Genomic DNA, 22,098 nt, shown 5'->3' with positions numbered 1-22,098 from the left:
TGAGACAAAGGGCACTATCTTGCATCTGGCGCGGCGCAAGGCCCGACGCAAGTGTCTTTGGTAGTTTAAAACCAACGCAGTTGTTAATTTCCCGTCCTACGCCCACGTTGTTTAAATAGCAAAAACACACAGGCAAGAGCAGCAGCACACACACACACACATTAAGAAATAACAATATTACAGTGCAAATCCACCATCATAATAGCAAACGTGCCTGGCTTAGAGAATGAGAGATAACATTCTGATTGGTTTATTGCATGTTACGCCCAAAACACACCAATCAATTATTGAAGACACTAAGTGCAACCCTTTGCACCCGGACCATTTTCCACCGTCAAACTAGTAAAAGTGGATTTGGACATGCACTGCAGGTACTTGACGCCGTGCGATTAGATTGTTAAAATAGGGCCCAAAGTGTGTTAGTAGCTGTAGGAGTTGTATACAGAAAAAAGGTTTGAAATCATACGGATAAATGCTGATTGGGTAAGCTCAAGGTAAGTAAGGTACAGAATAGAAGAGAAAGAGAGGGAGAGGGAGAGCATGATTGTGTAAAAGTCACGAAGTGTAAAAAAAAAAAGAATCAAAATTCAAATTGATGTGGTAAGAAGCTTTGAGAATGACCATTAACCTCAACAAAAGCTGAAATTAATAGACTAGCTATCTCAGTTTAAGTACAGCATAGGGGCTAAGAAAGAAAAAGTAAAGCCAATGAATACTGAATCGTTATTACAAGGCTGTATTTAATACATTTACATATTTCGGTTAGTCAGCGAAAAGAAGAAGAATTTAAATGAAGAAACTTGCCACCTGTGTTAGGCACCGTGTCAGAGAGAAGACGTTAATGTTAGTAAGTAAGAAGTGATAAGGGAAAGGAAGACAAGAAGGATAAGAAAGCAGCTGTATTTACCTGTACTCTAGTGATATGCAGGTACATAATACAAGCTACTAGGAAACAGATGCAGAAGACGAGAAGGACAAGTACCATTGTGCCCCTGAGAGGAGAAAAAAGGAGAGATGGCAGGGTTAGGTCAAAAGACATGTGGAGAGAGAAAAGATAATAGAGAGAAGAAAGAAAAACAACAGAATCTGTTGGACATACTGTGGTATGATGAGAAGATAGACAAGGCCAAACAAGGCAGCTAGAATCAGGGAGAGGACCACTGCGCTAGTGAAGTACTCATCCGGAACCTGGTGATACTATGAAATGACAGAGACCAGATGAGAATGCGTAACACGTTTTTATTAATGTTTTGTCCTAAATAAAATGTATTTTTATTAATACAATTATTATTATTACTATTAACAAAGTATCACATACAATCAGAGGCTTCATCCACAACATGTACAGGTGCCATATGTGTCGGCAGTGTCTAAAGTCTCTCACCCTCTGCTCGCGCTCAGAGCACTTATACATCAGTGTGAGGAAATTGAGGTCCGCTGTGTCTGACTCGGTCTGGCGGGCCTCGATTAGTCGGCCGATGTAACGGTTGACCCGGGTTCTGGGGCTGCTCTGGACCACATTAGCCTGGTTTGTGTTGGAACGATTCCTCAGCTTCTGAGGAGCGGTCCGCATGGCCCTCCGCTGGTGGAGAAAACGTAGAACTTGAAAAACAACAGTTTGATGACTAGGCTGCAATGCAGCACCCTCTATTCTCTGCACTACTGGAGTATTATCATATTAGGAATGAAGTATCAATAAGAGTAGACTCAATAAACACGGACGGCTGATAATACTTTCAAATTAGGACATCGCCTTCACACTTAACTTCATTACTGAATGCACCCCGCTGTGTCGAAGTGTCTGTAGGCAGCCTAAGTGAGCAGCTTTGCAAAACATTGGGCACTGTAGCAAAGCCAGAGAGTTGACATTGCAGAGTGGATGTTTGTGTTTGTGTGTGTGTGTGTGGGTGTGTGTGTGTATGTGTGTGTGTGTGTGTGTGTGACATGTAAGTGAGCATGCTGGATAAATAATATGGCTCAGTGACACAGTAGGGATAGTATATGAGCAAGGATCACCAGATTGTTTATGAGTTCATGACAGGACTTGACACGAACAGCTCACTGACTTCCTTGATTTCATGCTTTTCTTTCTGTCCCTTCATGCTTCTGTCTTTTTTTTTCCTTTCTTCCTGCTTTCTCTCCCTGTTTCTGTCTATTCTACATTACTTACTTAATTCCTTCCTTGCTTCAGTACATTGTTCCTTCGTTTCGCTGTAAATACTCTTTCTTACAAGCTTCTTTCCTTCCCTGTCTCAATGTATTCTTCTTTCTTTTCTTCCCTGCCTCCATATATTCTTAATTATTACCTTTCCTGTTCCATATAGTCTTCCTTACTCGCTTCTCCCATTTCCAGCTTCTTATATTCTTCCCTTCCCATCTTTCCTTTCCCACTTCTGTATTGTCTTCCTTACTTCCTTATGTCCTTGTTTCCAACCATTCTTCCTCCATTCACTCTTTTCTCTCCTGCCTCTGTGTATTCAGCCTTCTTTCCTTCCTTGCCTGGTCCTTTATATTCTTTCTTACTCCCTCGTTACTTCCCTGCTTCTTTGTTATTCATGAGGCAGCAGCATAGTGACCTGCAGATGCCAACTTCTCCTTGTGTTCCATCTTGTGCTTAACGTAGCACAGGAAACATCATGCAGCATGTCTGCTGCACCAAAAATCCTATTGATTCATCCCTTGCCCCTCATATTGCTCTCCTCCGTGTCTTGAATGCGTATGTCATTTACCAATTCAAGTGTGTGTGGACTGAATGCAAAAATACCATTCAGATAGAACGTGCATGTATGAGTTAACCTCGCCTGCCTTTCCATCTGTCTTTCAGTTTGTACTAATCTGCCTTCTGTCTATGATGTGAGGATGTTGTCATCACTACTAATGCAGATCAAAGAGGAGACACTATCATGTAGTTTAAGGTAAAGATCTACTGGATGCAGCCACTGAGGGCAACATACTCAGTGGCTGCATACACACACACACACACATACACACACACACGCACACAAGGTCAAGTTAGCTCTTTGAGATTTGGCCAGATTGCCAGTATAAGCGGGGGGACAGGAGCGACGTGCTGAGGTAATTATAGATGAAAGGATCATCACTTACTCTTACTCCCTATGATTTTATAACACATACGCATCCTGTCAAAGCATTTATCCATTAAGATGTACAGATGCAAGAACAGGTTTGTAAAGCTTATTGTATTACCTAGAATCCTCCTGTTATTTGCTATTTCAGTGTGAGCCTGGAAAACTAAACAATTAAGAAAGGGACGTCTATGAAGTAGAATATTGAGTGTCATGATTCCCAACCAGTGTGATGACATTTTGTTGTGGGTGGACATATCCTGCTCAATAAAAACACATCAATGTCAGCAACAGAGTCAACTCTCAGAGAGCATATGATTTAGAGTAGGGTTGCACCATAATAATAATTATTAATCAATTATTCTGCCAATTAATCATTTGATCATTTGGTTATAGCCAAATATGACACCTGCAAACTGCTTATTTGGTCCAAGTCACCACCCAAAACCCCGAAACAAGCCATTATTTTAACTATCACATAAGACAAGGAAAATGTATTAATGCATTTTAAAAATAGTTAGTGTTTCAACTCTAATTACGAGTCTACAGCAGAGATTTGTAAGAGACAGACAGAAGGAGCTGGCTGTGCTGCAAATGTCACTGCAAGAGTGTGATGTACAATGTTCAGTGAGGTGACAGAGAACATTTGTGTAATATTGTTGGATATGGTGTGGATCTCTAGCACACGCTAATATACTGCATGTCCAAGAGTTCACGTTAAGAAAGCCACTAAACCATGATGGAATCCAAGAACACGCATTGTTTCTTTTCTAATGTTTGCCCCTTGGATGATTCACAACTCCATATGTTCTGTACAGCTATAGCTCACGTCTTAAGCACATACAAATTTGTTTTGTGGAGCAGCCAAGTCCCGGTGTTAATCAAATTGAATATGGGGGCTCGACCAGAAGTTAGGCTTTTTTATAAGCCATCTAGGGATGAAATTAAATATTTATACACACACACATGTATCTAATTCAGAATTGAATACTTTAAAATGTGTTTTTAAGTGCTACACAGTTCTACAGAAATCATTTGCCTGAAAGATATTGTTGTTAAAGTAGTTTTCCCCACTAATAACATACTGTCATGCCTTAACTTACCTAAACAGTTTCAAGTTTGATGGTTTGAATGAAGAGATAAGTCCACATTTAGGGGTGTTTAGAAATGGAACTCAGTCAAACAAGTGTTTATCAAATATTTTTAACTATTGTAGAAAACTCTAGACATCCAGAGTGAACATAGATTTGTCTTCATTAACGTAAATCACAGCACGAACAAACACAGAAACTACAACACAGACACTGAGAGTTTATACCTTATCACCGTCCTCGCAGTTCATGACATTGGAGAAGGGAATCTCAGCCTTGAACATCTTCCTGCAGTGCATAAGCTGCACAAGTAAGTAGCACACAGTTTTGAACTTCATCTTTTTGGCGGGCTTTATATCCGAAAGAATCAATCCTGGGAATATCTGTCACCAGATAAGAAACGGGACACAAGGATTTAGTTATGATACCCCACACAGTAATATATATTATGTAAGGGTCTATATATCATGCACATGCATTGTACAGTATGCATGTGCACACATTGCTCTTGCACACACACACGCATGCAATCATTATGATTAGGCTCAGGAATTTTCCTAGAAAGTGATTAAAATAAGGTAGGTCAGTGCCTGAGGTGATTTTAATAGTTTTAGAACTTTGACAGCTGTGATAAAGATTAAGCGTGTGTTAAAGAGTTTGAGGAAATGTCATTTGCAGTAAGAGATATAGCTTTTGTTTGATACACAAGGTTGGAAGGAAGTCCCTAAGCAGGACTAATTAAAGGCATAATAGCAGAGTGAATAGCAGCCTGTCCAACCCAGCTTAGTCAGGGCACAGCTTTCTCTAAGCCAAGTCTTTGATGAAGTCTAACCATCAGCTCTATTGAAAGGATTAGCAAAGTCTCCCGCATATCGAAGAAAGACACAAGCTACTGGGATGTTACAGGTTCATTAAAGGCTCATGTAACCTATGTGCAAGCAAAACACTGCATAGCATAAAAACTTGCCGCAAGAAATAAAGAGGAGAGGAGAGGGAGAGGGAGAAGGAGAGGAGAGGGAGAGGAGAGGAGAGGAGAGGAGGAATAGTACAAAACCAAGACTGAAATTCCCTCTCCAGCGGCTTGTGGCACATCTGTTGGAGATGTGCATGTTTCTGTGTATGCACTGACACACACGCACATTATATCTCTGTATTCTTTAGGACTGGGCAGATTTGAGATGATAGATGCCAAAGGCTTTTTTAGCCCCAGTCAAATCTATTACAGGCTGGAAGTGAGATCAGCTCAACAACCAATGTGTGAGAGCTCCATCGTATGATGCTGGATGCTTTAGTCAACACTACATTTCTTTTTTAAGGTTGTATTGGATGTATTAGGGGTAAAGACAGGTCACGATAAGTCTGCTTTTTTGACCTAGCCTACTCTGACTTACCACATACAGTAAGTCCATTAATACTGATTAGGCTACGTCCTGCAGAGGCTTTGCTAATGGGTAAAAACAGTTCAACTAAGGCCAATTTCTTATAGGAAGTGTAATCTCAAGATACAACTGATGCTGTCATCTTAATCATTTTCCTCTGCTAAAAGCTTAATACACAGTTTATGCATTTCTCTAGCTCAGATTTACAATACAATACCTTCCGTCGGTGAGATGGCACTATAAAGAAGGTTTCAATTTCATGTTTTAGGAGGAAGGCGTTCCTTTCGTGGCCGTTTCCAGGCTCCACCTCATAATCTCCATTTAGGCACTCCAGCGTAGATTTGGTGATGTGGACCTTCCTGTGGAGTATAGGCAAATATGGCACAGGATAGTCTCTCTGTAGATGCAGCAGTTAGGTGCATTTGGCACAAACAGTTTTAAGCAGCCCATTTGAAGAAGAGTGTCACAGGAGACTGTCAAAATAAAGTCTGAGATCCTGTTCTTAAGCATATAAAAAATTCTTTTAAAGAGGTTATTTTGTGCAAAGAGGTGAAACTTCAATCACATGATTGAGGCCACTGCACTTGTTTCCTCTGCAGTTTGCCTTTTCCCCCCTGATTTGTCTTAACATAATTACCAGTTTGCTACAAGCACAAAGACATAGTAGTAGGAGTATCCAGACAGTGTAAGGTATGTTTCCACCTCACTGCAAAACATAATGTCATGTTTCAATCCTATATGGCATAGTTAGTGTGCATGTGCAGTGTCCATAGCCATTGAGGCTGGTATTAATGTAAAACGTCCAGTACTGACCCAGGTAGTCCTCCAGCCTCCATCACATTGGCTAGGGTCACATCATTGGACCACACATCATATTGCCATTTCCTGAGGCCGAGCACTCCACACAGCACCCGACCTGTATGCAAGCCCACGCGCATGTTTAGCTGGACTTCTGTGGCCTCTGCTACTGACCTGCAAGTGTAGAACACATGTGTTGTAGAGTGAGCTCATAAGGTGATGTATACCTGTAAATCTACAGAACATCTCTAATTAGGCTCGGCATAAAAAGGCACCACAGAATTTGACAAAATAACTCAATGTGACATCAACAAGTTGACCTGCATTACTGTAGACAAGCACTGTTCAATTACTCAATAAGACTTATATGCTAATATTACGTATGTTTGTCAAACTACACTCTATCACAAACTAGACAAATGATGAGACAACTGTGCGACAGAATGGTATCTTTCATAAATGGAAACATTTATATAAAATGTTAAAAGGTTCTCAAGCAGTCTGCAATCCAACCTTATATGTTTTACAGGTGATCCATCACAGGCGAGACTACTAGACTAAACGCATGTTATGCGCAAACCTTGAATAAAATTATCAGTGTTACTTTAAACAACATTATTGCTATAACAGAAGAATATTTACTATTAAAAGCCAGCTTTATGTATAAGGATTGAGAACAATAATTCTTTTCAATTAGATGTTAAGAAGTGGACAAGGAACAAACACTGTTCAAAATGCTCTACTTTGCGCTAAACGACCAAAATAGACTAAGGAACAAAAAAGATTGCTAAGTTTAGCATGTCTATTTAATCAATGTTGAGGAAACGTTTAATCTTAATTAACAGGCTTTCAGTCAAGTCATGACAGTTTCTGATTTAATCTTTTGCTGCATCTCAATCTCTCACTTTTTTTTGGTCTCCCCCCCCCACACACACACACACACTTCCAAACTATGCAGGGTATGCGAGGAAAAAACAAGCTCTTTCAAACTCAATAAACTATCTTATTTTCTTTCTCCATTACACACTTTTTTCCCCCTCTCTCAGCCAACTGTTGTTCTGCTCACTAAGATGTTCAGTGTTAGAATTCACTCACAGCACACATGGCTAACCAGGCTGTAGTTTGCCCTGCTTGAAGGAAAATTTCTCAACAGGGACTCACAGTGTGTTTAAAATAGAATAAAGACACAAGGGAAGATTTCTTTAGGTTCCATCGCACTCATTTACAAAGCAAATGGATCGCCAGCTAACAGTGATTTCATTTGTTTACACTAATAGATTAATACTTAAAATGTCACTATTGTTAATACTGCAAAATGATAGACTCAAAGAAATATGAACACTCACGTTATGGTGTCAATCATGTCGAGACCCATCTCTACACAGCAGTGGGCGTGGTCAGTCTTAGGTTGGGTCAGTCCAGACACGCAGTAGTAACAATCCCCCAGAATTTTGATCCTGCGGCAGTGGTTCTCCTGTCAATTAAATAAGAGGTTGTGATTCCATGTCTTCCTCCTGGTAAGACGAGCCAATCAGTCACAAAATCATCTTTGCCTCTACATTTTATCATCATAGTACAACAGCACCTCTGACCTTTGTAAAGGATCAAAATTGAACCTTTAATCAAAAAGGTCAGCTCAGTTAGCATCAAATAAATAACCAAAAAGGGATCCTACTTTCAATGTAATCAAAGTTGTAACAGTGGTGGTGTTTGGTGTGTTTGACATCTAATTGTAGTTCATCCATTACTCTGATCCATTAGTATTGCTGTCCCAGTTTCCAGTCTTCATGCTAAACTACTGTAAGCTATAGCTTTATATTTAACGTATAGCCATGTGAGTGGTATCCATCTTCTCAACTCACTCACAAATGCAAATATGTGTGTTTTCCAAAATGTAAAAAAAATGCTTTACATTCCTCCTTCTTCTTCTTAAAGTAAGCAAATCATTCTGGCTAAGAGGAGGGGCTTTACGGATAAACTGTTGACAGAAATAGCCTGAGACTCTAGTAATACATTAATGTGTTTTTTGCCAGCGCAGCTGTTTGACAGCATGCACATAGAGATGCCCTGGCAACATCTGCTGTGATGACCAAGATGACCAATCACAAAGACAGTTGAAGAGTTACAGTTCCCAAAGACTGTGTATAGGAGAAATAAATGAATACAGGCACATATTCTGAGATACAGGTGCAGTAAATAAAAGAATCAAAAATATCAAAGCAAGTCAGACAAGACCGTCGTAGTGGATAGCTGTGGATCTTCACATGGATTTTTATTTGTGGTGCAGGTTCTTTATCTCATGCACTTGGAAGTCAAACTAAACTGAAGTGGTTCCCACAATGCAGCACTGAATCAACGGATCAGTCTAACTTTAGATGAATCACTCTCTTTAGTATGAGAAGCTGACTTGCACATACATTCATACTGGTACTCGAGTTAGCACTTGCACACACAGTACAGAAACAATTACCATTTCACTCTATAATTTTTGTAAGCAATGTTCCACTCATAGACCGTTAATATAAATACGGTCTATGGTTCCACTGGATAGAATCTGGGGATCAACTTAAAGGGCACTTTTTACATTATTTGCAGTAAGGATTTTTTTCTTCAAGTCAATATTACTCACAGAATTACATCAATCCATTCTACTCTTTACTTCATGCCCTCCATCTGGATCACTCATCATCAGAGTCACATGACTGTCAACGAGGAAGCAACTCCTGGCCGGACGCACAGTCACAGTTTTAAACATTGTGAAATCAAACACAAATACTTGGTAAGGTTTTAGAAAAACATTTGATACGTACATTAAAATAAGAACGTAAGTGAAGTAGTCAACGTGAAAGAGTCACTAAAGTTGACTTCCACACACCATGAATGTCCCAACCAGTACCTGACGTCCTACCACACACCCACTTACTTAGCATGCACATAGATACCGAAAGTATTCAGAACCCTTTAAATTCCTTTTATTTCTCATTAATGTACACTCAGCACCCCATTTTGACCTAAAAAAACAGAAATGTAGAAACTTTTGCAAATTTATTAAAAAAGAAAAACTGAACTAGCACATGGTCATAAGTATTCAGACCCTTTGCTCAGAATTGAGTAGAAGCACCCTTTTGAGCTAGTACAGCCATGAGTCTTCTTGGGAATGATGCAACAAGCTTTTCACACCTGGATATGGGGATCCTCTTCCATTCTTCCTTCCAGATCCTCTCCAGTTCCGTCAGGTTGGATGGTGAACGTTGGTGGAAAGACATTTTCAGGTTTCTCCAGAGATGCTCAATTGGGTTTAGGTCAGGGCTCTGGCTGGGCCAGTCAAGAATGGTCACAGAGTTGTTCCAAAGCCACTCCTTTGTTATGTTAGTTGTTTGCTTAGGGTTATTGTGTTGTTGGAAGGTGAACCTTTGGCCCAGTCTGAGGTCCTGAGCACTTTGGATGAGGTTTTCTTCCAGCTTATCTGTACTTGGCCGCATTTATCTTTCCTTCTAGTCATCAGGACTTTCAGGACTAGTCATCCTGTCCCTGCAGCCAAAAACACCCCCATAGCATGATGCTGCCACCACCATGTTTCATTGTTGGGATTGTGTTGGGCAGGTGATGAGCAGTGCAGTTTTCTGCACACATACAGCTTTGAATTAACGCAAAAAAGTTGCATGTCTTGCACGGAGGAGAGGCTTTCGTTGGGCCGCTCTGCCATAAAGCCGCAACTGGTGGAGGGCTGCAGTGATAGTTGACTTTGTGGATCTTTCTCCCATCTCCCTACTGCATCTCTGGAGCTCAGCCAAATTGACCTATAGGTTCTTTATTACCTCTCTCACCAAGGCTCTTCTCCCACGATTGCTCAGTTTGGCCTGACAGCCAGGTCTAGGAAGAGTTGTTTGGTCGTCCCAAACGTCTTCCATTTAAGGATTATGGAGGCCACCGTGCTCTTAGGAACCTTGAGTGCTGTGGAAATTGTTTTGTAACCTTGGAAAGATCTATGCCTTACCACAATTCTGTCTCTGAGCTCCTAGGGCAGTTCCTTCAACCTCATTATTCCTATTTGCTCTGAGCTCTTGAGCTGTAAGGTTTTATATAGACAGGTGTGTGCCTTTCCTAATCAAGTCCAATCAGTTTAATTACACACAGCAAGACTCCAACGAAGGAGTAGAACCATCTCAAGGAGGATCAGAAAAATTGTGTCACAGCAAAGGGTCTGAATACTTATGACCATGTGATATTTCAGTTTTTCTTTTTTCATAAATTTGCATAAACACATTTCTGTTTTTTTTTGTGTCAAGATGGGGTGCTGAGTGTACATTAATGAGAAATAAAGAATTTTTGGGAAAATGGCTGCAATAAAACAAAGAGTGAAAAATGTAAAGGGGTCCGAATACTTTCCGTACCCACTTTAAATACATACTCACACTTATATACTCTCATACTCATACACATTCTCATATTATGCATGCATGTGTGTGTATGTTTGTTTGTATGTATATGCAGGAGAGTATGCATGTATATGCAAGTGCTTAATGTAGTATTGGTATATGATGTACAAGTCAATTATTCAATTTTGGCCTAGGCGGCTTCTTATACTTTGGAACAATAAGCAGTGGGATGAAATGATGGCTTACAAACATAACCTAATATTAGAGGATATGAGCAAAAGACTATGGATATACTTTGGAACAATAAGCAGTGGGATGAAATGATGGCTTACAAACATAACCTAATATTAGAGGATATGAGCAAAAGACTATGAGCAAGAAATTTTACCAGGGAGACTGGGTTACCATGGACGCCTTCTCCTAAACCTTTATTGTTTGTGAAAGTGCATGGCTATGCGTTTGAAGTGCACAAAGACTCATATTTATGCAAAATCAGTGGGTACGAGAGAAGACGGATGCTCTTTAACATGCAAGCCACATGAGTTTCAGAATAGAGCGACGGCTAAGGCTTGTTCGCTGCAACTACATGCATGCTGCAGTCATGCTTTGACATTGAGGCACATGTCCTGTTCATGCCATATAGAATCACAAAGGTACAAAGGAATAAGCACTTAGCAGTATAATGGAGACTGTTGAGCAGTACTTTTGTTAAAATATTGTTCTGAATAGAAAATTAAAATATTGACTAGTGATTTCAAATGAGGATTCAAAATTATGTGAGATACAATAATTAAGGAAACAGAATCATGCCACTATTTGTTGGCTATGGAACACGCAATTCAATTATACACATATTATTATATATAACATATTGGTTACTTATTTCATATTACCTAACACAATGTTTAGTATATTTATTATGCACACTGGTCCTGGGCATTTTCCTGTATAATGTTTACCTTTCTACATTTCATATGTTGTTATTTGCTTGTTGTATATTTTTGTGTATACTGTATCTGTTCATTGTTCTTACATTACTCCCTGGTTTGCTTCTTGTGCTGTTGTGATAATTAATTTCCTTCCTGGGGATCAACAAAGCATTACAAATACTACAATTCAAACCTATGGTCAGTGGAATAAATTTGATGCAAAAATAACAGAATATTTTAGCTTCAATGTTATTTGTTACTTCACTCATTTACAATGTTCATAGCTACACTGTAAAGAGACACCTTAGAATAGATGTAAAAACCAAGCAATGAGTTAAATAGGTCAAAAGAGAGAAGCCTATTTACTTAGAAATGTATAATTGGTATCCCGTGGACTACATCTTAATCTATTTACTTAGAAAGCTGCTAGAGAAATTCTTTGAGATTACATCCAAATGAGGTATTTGTCATTTTCATTTGAAAATAAAAACTTGTTTTACTGTAACAAAGCCAATAAGGTCTCTTTGGGGGTACTGAGAACATTGTGGAGCAGTAACAGATGGCGCTATACTGAGTCATATTTGAAGCTAAGGAAGCTCGGGAAAGCCCTGGTACTTACAGAGTCTCCTACTCTGTACTTTTCCTGTGCTAATCTGCACTGTGAGGGCTTAGGGGCTGATTCAGTCCCAGGCAGGATTACCACTATCATGTGACTGACGCATTGTGGGCAATATGGGTGGTCAAGATGGTTACAGTGTATTAGTAGAAAAACTTTCTGAGGTGGGAGCTGGAAGAGACTGCAACCTCTCTGTCTGCCTGCCTCTGTGTGTGTGTGTGTGTGTCTGTGTGCGGCGCGCCCTGGTGATTGGAGACGCATCGCAGACAGAGAGGAAGAAAAAGAGAGAGAAAGAAAGAGAGAGAGAGAGAGAGAGAGAGAGAGAGAGAGAGTGAGTGGGCACGACAAAGTCTAATCTCCCGATTTGGTATTTTGATTTTTTAATAAAAATAAATACATTTGTTTGACAGAGAAGCTGTGTGCAAACAGGAATATATATTCAGCTATATTCATCAGTAAAACATTTTTTAAAGCATGCATCCAGAAAAAAAGGCACTTTCTCTCAAGAAGAAAAAGGACATGTGCTCAAGTCTATAGGTGCACTGTTTGTTACCAGGCACCTTACATTCAGTATAACCCTATGGTTTCAGAACTGCAATTACGCAAACACTTCCGTGCCCACAGACAAAAAGAGGGAGACAAAAAGGGACAAGGAGACAAGGAAAGAGGACATATGGTTAATGATTATAAAGGAAAAGATGAGCCAAGTCCCTGAAGAAGGGAGCAGTACACACCGTGCTTTGTCTTCACTACAAAGACAAAGATCAGCGCTGTGTACACATTATTGATGCGGCTAAAGATTAGGCTTTCCACTCCTGTAGCTTTGGGGGGGTTAAAAGGACACGATACAGATGGTGTGTTTGTAGCCAACTATCTGAATCCGCCCTTCTCCAATTATTATAATATAATTATAATATAATGTATGACTAGATTCAAATAGCAATCAAACTATTAAATGCATTTCACACCAGGTCACTACATAGATTCAACAAACATTTTCCAATCTACCTTGGTTTGAATTATTTCATGTCAACATTTCCCCAGTATGGTTTACAATGATTCTTAGGGGCAAGGGGAACATCTTTGAATGTACATACATAAGTTCCCTCAACATTTCCACTGCTCCGCTGGCTCCTCTCCATCTCTGCCTGCACGCACGCACTGATAGGATTTTCCCTTTTTGTCACCCAGCTCAATCGTTGATTTTAATTGGTATGCAACATTTATGTGCAACAACAAATGAATAACACATCAACACTTCCTCCACCCACCACAAACTGGTGGGTTGGAGCGAACGGGTGTTCTGTTCTGTAAAGTTAACATATTAATGTAGATATATTTAACAGATATAACGGATAAATTAAACATCAAATGTTCAGCCGTCGACGAGTGTTTTATTTACAAAGATGGCACTGCTTTTCTGATTGTTTGATTGGACTTGCAAACAAGGAACATTATTTTGTTGGTTTGGCTAAAAGATTTAATAAAAACAATTTTGCTGTCATATGTGTGTAATGCAGCAGATATGGCAATCTACGTAAAAATAAGAGAATACGTTCTATATCAAAATGAATGGTAAACAGAATGTCTTAATCCTAATCATTTCATATAAACAATATCTCAGTCTTTCCATGAAATCAGCATTTCTGAGTAATGCAAGCTTGACCCGTATTAGTGACTTAATGCTAGGATATCTCAGCCTCTGCTGCTTCAATTTTGACCATCTTCTTTAATCTGCCTCATGGGAGTCCCAACCTTTATGGAAGTTCAAGTCACTTCATGGTATGCTCAATGCAATAGCAACCTATCGTCATGACTTTCTTTTTTTTTTAAACAGACGCTTTTATTCTCTTGTTCTCCTCTGTCAAGATCTGAAGCTGCATCTTGTTTGGCTTTGGTTTTGCTTTACTCCACAGTTGTTTTTAGCAGACAGACGTCTGAGGGAAACTGCAGGATTTGACAGTGATACTTGCACCTGCTCATGAGACAAACCCAAACAGGGTTATTTGAGCTGTGTTTACACCCAGACTTTAGTTTTTGGCAGCTGTTACAATGTAGGCAGTGACCAGCCATTGTGTCTACTTTAAGAATAATACATTTTTAGTAGCATCCAAGGCAATTTTGTTTGTTATATTTTTCTTGGCGTAGGATTTTGTATTATATAAACCCGCAGATGTACAAATGATCACATCTACAAAGCAGAAAAGCTTTCCTTGTGAATATACGTTTGTAGTTTAATTTATTTCATTGTTTTGGGAATCTTTACAAAAACTAGTTTCTAAAAAAGGGGTTACAAGTAAAATTGCATCAGCTCAGGTTACTCTGTAACAACTAGATGAGTCTTTGCTTCGTCAGTGGCTCCCGTTTTTAAAGTACTTACGTGTTTAAACAGCGAATTCTAGTTCTGACTACTGATTGCCAGATGTGCTTGGGTGAATTGCTAGTCTTTTCAAAATAGTGGGAAAAAGGTTTAAAAAAAGACTTGGGATTCAAATATGGCAATGATTTATGTCAACTCCAGCATAGGAGTATGCACTGCACATGTGATGCAGCCTATTCTGTAAGCCTTCACAGTCACATATGTGTGAATGAAAAGGGAAGTCTGGCTTGTCGAGGAAGTGAGATGCAGTAGATAGATACATCATTGATCCATCCTAAAAATGGAAACACAGGCGAGGAAGAGAGTGCAGAGAACCACGGGGCATAAATGAGACAGTTGAGGGAAGTAGGCTGCTGCATGTCAATCAAAAAATGAAGAAACAAGGAGCGGAGGAGTCTCAAAGCTGTGATGCGGGGAGGTGTTGCGAGAGGGGAGAAAAAAGAGCCAAGAATGAAAAGCTTTGTGAAACTCTTCCATGGAAACAGCCACAACACATGTATGCATACACACATGTGGACAAACCCAAAAGCCATCCAGTCCAGAACCATTCATGTTATATGGCCTCACAATAACATTAAATTAATCACAGATTCTCTCTCACTGTGTTGTTTTGGGTGCCAGACAGACTGTTGGAACCTCAGCCAGTTGGTGTGTTAATTTACATTTGTGTTATCTCTCTTCAAAATAAATCTCCTTCTTCGATTTTTTTTCTCCTTAAAAAACAAACAATGCCATTATTATTGTGAATAATATGTCATTTCTTTAGGTTATCTGTATTTAAAAAAATTCTGACTGAGAGATACAATGTCCTTTTGCAGCTTACAGTCAAGTTCAGACCACTTCTACAGTTAACTCTGTCATTTTAGCAATGCAATTGGGTTTGCTTTGTGTGCCAGTCTGCTGTTACAGTTTTAATATTTCACCAAAGACCAAGTAAGATTATGGAGGGCTTTGATGGTGAAAAGAAGAATTTTAAAGTCAATATGGTATTGGCCAGGGACCCAATGCAGTTGTTTAAGGAGTGGAGTAACATGTTTCATTGTTGGGGTTCTGGTGATAATATGGGCAGCTGAGGTTGGGACCAATTAGAGCTTATGGATGGTCTTGTAGGGTAAACCAAAGAGGAAGGAGTTACAATAATCAATATAGGAAGTGATATAAGCGTGGATGAGTATTATTGGGTGTAAGTGATGGACGAAGACGGTGTGTGATGCAACTCTTGCCTTCAGTCTCAGCTATATGAAGTCGGCAGATTTTCAGGCTGGTGAGGAGTTATAATTACTACCCAGCTTGTGTTCTTGTGGGTGGTGGGAATAAGACAGCCAATAAAGATCAGTGTGAGTGGGTTTCCTGTAGATTAGAATTTGCAAGCTACCCTCCTACTTACAGTAATGTGGCATGGTCCAAGAAGGAAAGATTATTGTGTGTTATGCCTCCTAATGTACATCTTTGATGTTGTCCACTGAGTTGCTGAGCTCATGCAAGACTCACACTGTTATCAACATGTATATTGAAAACAATAACTACTGTAGGGTAGCAAATGTTCCACCAAAACAAGTTCCCAGTGATGGACTGTAACTAAGTACATTTACTCGCGTACTGTACTTAAGTACAAATTTAAGGTACTTGTACTTTCCTTGAGTCTTTTCTTTTTGTGCTCTATTTCTACTCCACCACATTTCAGAGGGAAATATATTATTCTACATTCATTTGACCGATTTAGTTACTAGTTACTTTACACATTAAGATGTTTGCACACAAAAGACATGTAGTCATTAATATGAGGTTTTGTTAAAGAATACTACCCAACAACATATAGCCCTACATGTACAACTGAAATGATTAGACAATTGAACACAGAAAGTTTTTGACCATTTCCAGTTTATAAAATGTGAGCATTACATTACAACATTTTCAATGTTACATGGTATTAGTAATTTTACTTAAGTAAAGGATCTGAATACTTCTTCCACCACTGCAAGTTCCTTTCCGAGACTGTTTTGCAGAGGCACCGTTGCTGCGTCCACAGCTTAGTTAGCGCCGCCCAAGACGATTGTGTTTGGTTTAAAGAAATGCAAAATGCAATGCATTTTTTTCTTTTTTTATGCATTACTAACTGTTACAGTAATTTGCCAGGCTAATGCAACACATTGGTGGGTACACCGTCTTTCCTTCTGGACATTGCCAATTTGCTTGCAACACACAACACGGATGGTTTCAGACTATTAGCACAATCAGAGAGTAAAAAAGCTAATTTCCTAAAGTTGCACTAATCAATGGTTTCAATGGTTCCAACAGAGTGTTTTAGCATCTTTTAGCTCATTGTTTTTGTTTGCTTTAGTCATACCAACTTTACTGTTTTGATGCACACTCACTGCTCTTATGAACTCAGTTTCTAGCAGCAGCAGGCAGCTGTTTTCAGTAAAACAAGTTCTGATAAAGCATTGTTTGTAACCTGACCAGAACCAAACAGCAGCCAGGTAAAGTTACCAAATAGCTGGTGAACGCATTTAGCAACTACAAAGCCAAGAACTCCCTCAGAAGAGTTACACACCAAACCAGTGCTTGCATTCAACTACTGTATATTATATACAACTCTGAATAAGTGCTAACTCCTGCTGACCATGTAAATAGGTTACCATTTGCTAACACGCTAACACACAACTTGATAAGATATAAGAGATAACATGTCAGTGTTTTGTTAACAGCATGTTCTCAGCTGCACACAACTGAGAACATAGGAGGACGAGAAATGCATTCCTTTTGTGAGCCTTAGTGATGATTGATATGGAGATAAGGTTGAAAGTGGCAAACTGTTTCTAAATACTCAAACAAAAATATCTATTTTTCTCTCATGTCTAAAAAGAGTGAAAGTGATTATATGTCAAATTCTGAAGCTGGTATGAGTTTGGTAGCCACCAAGAGAAGAGAAAAGAAGAGGAGAAGAGGAGAGGAGAGGAGAGGAGACTTGATCTACTACAGCAGCACTTTAGGAGTACACTGCGTTCCTGGCTCCCTTCCCATGCAGCTTGACAAGTCCAAAGTGGACAGGTGGTGTGGGGATGGTGCTGGAATGGTTTTTATGAGCTGATGCCCAGTGGCCATGTGGCCGGCTCTTCGTATGGAATGAAACGATTCTGCATGCCCACAGTGACCACGGCTATGACTCACTGGCACTGGCACTTCCTGCCAAAGCGGATCAGAATGAGTGGGGCTTTGGGTCAAGGCAAGGCTAGAACATTTGGTGACAAGTTTCATGGCTGGGGACAGCCTTTCAGTTTAACATGAGGCTCCTTGTTCAAGTAGAGATCAGACCAATCTATTCAGTTGTAACCCAAAGAAGAAAATTGAAACAGCTCAAGATAGCAATTCTTATAGCCAAAAATACTTTGGGAGATGAACGTTAAAAGATATCATGTGACGCTAAATTAATTGTAGAAACTTTGAAATGAAGAGAAGAAAAAAAGACTAAATTAAAGCGCATTGATCGACTTTTTGACAATACTTGACTATTATGAAAGTGTGTGTAATGCAACGCAATGTAGAGTGTGCCTGTGTGTGTGTGTATGTGTGTGTGAGTGTCTATTGTAATACATGGAATCCTCTTGTTTTGGCTAATAGTATCTCAGGGTAAACTGCAACTTCCCGTAGGATAAAGACAGACTGCAACTGACATACAGATCAGCAAGAGCTAGAAAAGGCCACTGATCCAAGACCAATTGAAAGGGTATTGGCAATTATTTGAAAGTAATGAATCAAATGAGAGACACTCTCTTTTAAGTCAGTTCTAATTTTGTGACCATAAACAATGAAGTTAAAAATAGAAGCTTCCAACACAGCCAAGTAAAACCATCCACGAAAGCAAAAAAGGGTTAGTTGTAATCCTGTGGATTAATGGATTTGACAAGGGCATGTGCCTTGTGTAAGTAATAGAGGCCAGATTACATACGTAGATAAGGCTGTGGCAGGGTGATCTGCAGGGGCTCAACCTTCTCACCAAACAAATAGACTGTATGTGTCAGCCAAACTCACAGTCATGGGAAAGGAGCGCTATCATACCTTTTCTGGAAATATGCTTTGATTCTGATTAACACATTTGAAAGTAAAAGCATGTCAAGGTACCTGTGCTTTTTTGATTAAAAGATTTTGTAACACAAGCACTGAGAGCGTCACATTTTGAAAATGACTAGATTAACTGCTGCGGTCAAATATACAGCAAAAATTGAGCGGATTTGCTGCACTGAAATCACGAAGAGTGATATTTGACAGATGGGAGAGCTGAAATCTTTGGGGCAATGCAGTGGTCTCTTCAGTCAGTACACACCCACAACCCGAGTTGAGGCAAGGTTTAGCCCGGGGTAAATCTTGCCTAGATTAAAGGGTTCTGTCCACTCTTCCTCAAATGAAACACTGGATAATCATATTAAACACCGTATGGGCTTCCAGTATTCACAGTGACATCATGCTAAACTGGAACAATAGTCACATGTGCCAGCAGCCTGTGTCCAAAGCAGCACACACAAACACACATACACACACACACACACACCCACATACACACACACTTGCAATGTCAAAGTTTTGACAAAGTGTACACAGAGAAAAAGAGCAGCTTTTCATGCCAACTGTGACTGTAATTGAGTGATATGTGCTCAAGGTAGGGAAACAGACTCACCGTGGCAAGTTCATCAAACTTTCCAAACAGCTCATTTAGCAGTTTAACCAGTTCCTGGGCTGTGCACTGGGAAGCCAGGCTGGTGAAACCGACTATATCTGCAAACAGGATGCTGTGTGAGAGAGAGAAGTGTTTCAGTCAATGCAGGTTATTTATAGCAGCATGTATGAAGGAAAGAAAAGAGAATTGGGTGCCTGATCAGATTAACTCAGATTAACTTGACACATTCTCTTTGGATAAGTTTTTTTTTTACAGCAAACAAATCAAACATTTAAATTAATGACCTGCAGCAGATATAAAAAAGAGAAAGAGAGAACGTGCTCGGCTCTCTAACTGACTGGCAGCGCAGTCAAGCAGAGCGACTCAAAATAGAACTGAGAGCATTCTCGTGGGGATCAAGGTGAAGACATGTCCTGTTAGGAGCTGGAGAGAAGCCATTCTAGGATATATTGCACCATCAAGGTGATGTCACGCTCTTCAGGTCAACTCGTATTCCCTTTTAACAGTTGTTACATAGAGTGCTTGAGGTCTAAAGTTGAACTGGAATTAAAGAGAAATCCATAAAATATTGGTGTGTGTTTATTTTTACTTGTGTACTGATGTGGTTAGAATTTCAATTACCAACAAGATGAAATGTTAGCATTACTTTAATTGTCTGCTGTGATATCACCTCCTACATTAATTTTCTCCAGATGGCCTGTTTTTTTGGTTCCCACTGAAGATGTTGGTTCTGTAATGCGATTGGTCCAATATCTGTGTAGGTTGAATTGAAAATAGCTCAGAATATCATTCTAGTTCCAACAGCCACATAAGCAGTTAAATAAACACTATGTCACTTTATGTACCTTAAAATAATGTTACCAAAATCCTTTCAGTGGTTCATCAACTGGTAACTGGGTGAATGGCACTTCTGCTTTCGCTTTGCGGATCTCTAACGGCTGTAACCGCACTATGCGTAGCGGATCTGCAGTTCCAATTAGATATAATGGGACAGTTACACTTCGAACCTGTAGGGGCACCAATGTGGGAAAAGTTACATAATGTTACTTTAACGAGCTGGGGGGCTAATGTTGTTGGCGACTCTTTTTGCTGGTAATCCTGTCTGTGAGTTGAGCACTCTGTATGTTACTCAGCAACAGACTGTTAGTTACTCCATGAGCTTGGTTAGTTACTGAATCACAGAGTAGCATAAGCTACCTGAGTTTTATTAGTCTTACTATTATGTGCCGTCCCCACAACTGGACAATGAAATTAAACCACAAAAAAGAAATGAGACCCCGCTCATAGACACTCTTAGCTAAGACACTGTTTTCACAAATGTGTCCAAAATACTTCCATCCTCTTTTAAAAACTGGAAAATAATGCACAATGGCTGCACTTTACATTATACTTCCTAACACTAAAAGTGTAGAGAATAAAAATTCCAGATGGAAATTCCAACGTTGCTTTCTAAGGATTGGTAGAAGTTATTTTTACTGTTTATAGCTTTTTTCTGTGCCATTAGTGTTTTGTGCTGATTATATGCATCATGTTTCATTATAACATGACAACAGGCCCTGGAGGAAAGGTTACTTGTTTTAAAAACTGTGGTGTCTCAATACATTTCACCTGCCTCAGAAACAATCAATGTTATCAATCTGCTCTGAGCAGAACGGGGACGTTTTTGCCCTGAGTGCTATCCGCCCATTGAGCGTGTGAAGGGGATTTGTCGTTAAACTATGACTACACGTCCAACCTGCATGTCTTAGTCTCTCGTACTGACGGCCGACTTGCCTGCATGTGGACTGGTGTTTTCACAATGTGACAGAGGGCTAGATCTTTACCAGGTACTGATGTCACAGTAACAGGGAGAAAAATATTTGTTTTAATTGGCAACCAGCTGTGGCTGACAAATATTTAAAATGCTAAATACTGTACGAGTGTAAACATTTACATTCACAGTAACATAATGCAGACAAAAAGTATACAGATGAAGTCAGATCATATTTATTGTGTGCAGTGTATTACCCAACAACAGAGCAAAGGGCTTGATATACAAAGATACAAAGAACACAACAAATGATGTATCATGCCTGCTCTGGATTCTGGGATTTCTTGTAAACGGTCTTGAATAAGCCATCTTAAAAGCGAAATTTTACTCAAACCGTCTTCTTACAAGAAAACTATTTTATTTGGCAAGTGCCTGAAAAGAGGAAGTTGATAAAACTACAGTACTAAATGATTTTGTTTCTTATTTATGTGTGTCTTTACATATACTGTAGGCTATTAGAACAGAGGACTAATCTCGCTGGAAAATAACAATGCTAATTATTTCAAAGCTCTCTTTTAAAAATAGCGCAGTAGCACTGTAACGTCTGCCTGGAGTGGCTCATGGTCGCATCTCACAAATATTTTTGGATGATCCCTGTAGCCTTTTTGCTAATAGACTCCTGCAAAATGAGACATGTCTCAGTCCATGTTTGAGTTCCTACTCCCCCCCCCCCCAGAAAGTGACAATTACTCTCCTACGTGCTGCAGAGGGCATCCTATTTAGTGCATGGTCCCAATATCTTATGTTCTTGTGTTGGCCACTTAGTTATTTGTGGCTGTGTTTACCAGTACATGCACACCATTGTCTCCACTTTAATGTGGAGCATGCATAGCGTATGGGGGCTATGTTCCATTCAAAGTTGAGGCCAGATTTCTCTGTCCCTGGTTTACAGAGATGAAGACACCTTCTGTCATGTTACTAAGGTGGCATACTCTGTAAACACATTGCATAACAT

General features: G+C 39.6%; 1 protein-coding gene across 3 annotated transcripts in view; it reads right to left on the bottom strand.

Annotated features, from left to right (window-relative positions):
- LOC117954024 (adenylate cyclase type 1-like) overlaps nt 1-22,098 on the bottom strand; it is a 34,981-nt gene that overhangs the window by 4,524 nt on the left and 8,359 nt on the right. For 2 of the 3 annotated variants that reach the window (XM_034887472.1, XM_034887474.1), the window contains exons 4-11: nt 19,334-19,445; nt 7,701-7,828; nt 6,370-6,528; nt 5,774-5,915; nt 4,405-4,560; nt 1,385-1,582; nt 1,100-1,197; nt 908-992 (exon numbers count right to left, since the gene is read on the bottom strand). In XM_034887472.1, the coding sequence (XP_034743363.1) occupies nt 908-992; nt 1,100-1,197; nt 1,385-1,582; nt 4,405-4,560; nt 5,774-5,915; nt 6,370-6,528; nt 7,701-7,828; nt 19,334-19,445 (1,078 nt within the window). The remainder of the gene's footprint in view (nt 1-907; nt 993-1,099; nt 1,198-1,384; nt 1,583-4,404; nt 4,561-5,773; nt 5,916-6,369; nt 6,529-7,700; nt 7,829-19,333; nt 19,446-22,098) is intronic. The other variant, XM_034887473.1, reaches the window with a different exon arrangement.

The sequence above is a fragment of the Etheostoma cragini genome, chromosome 12, assembly GCF_013103735.1.
Source record: "Etheostoma cragini isolate CJK2018 chromosome 12, CSU_Ecrag_1.0, whole genome shotgun sequence".
Lineage (NCBI taxonomy): Eukaryota > Metazoa > Chordata > Actinopteri > Perciformes > Percidae > Etheostoma > Etheostoma cragini.
This window is presented reverse-complemented; position numbering and strand designations above follow the sequence as displayed.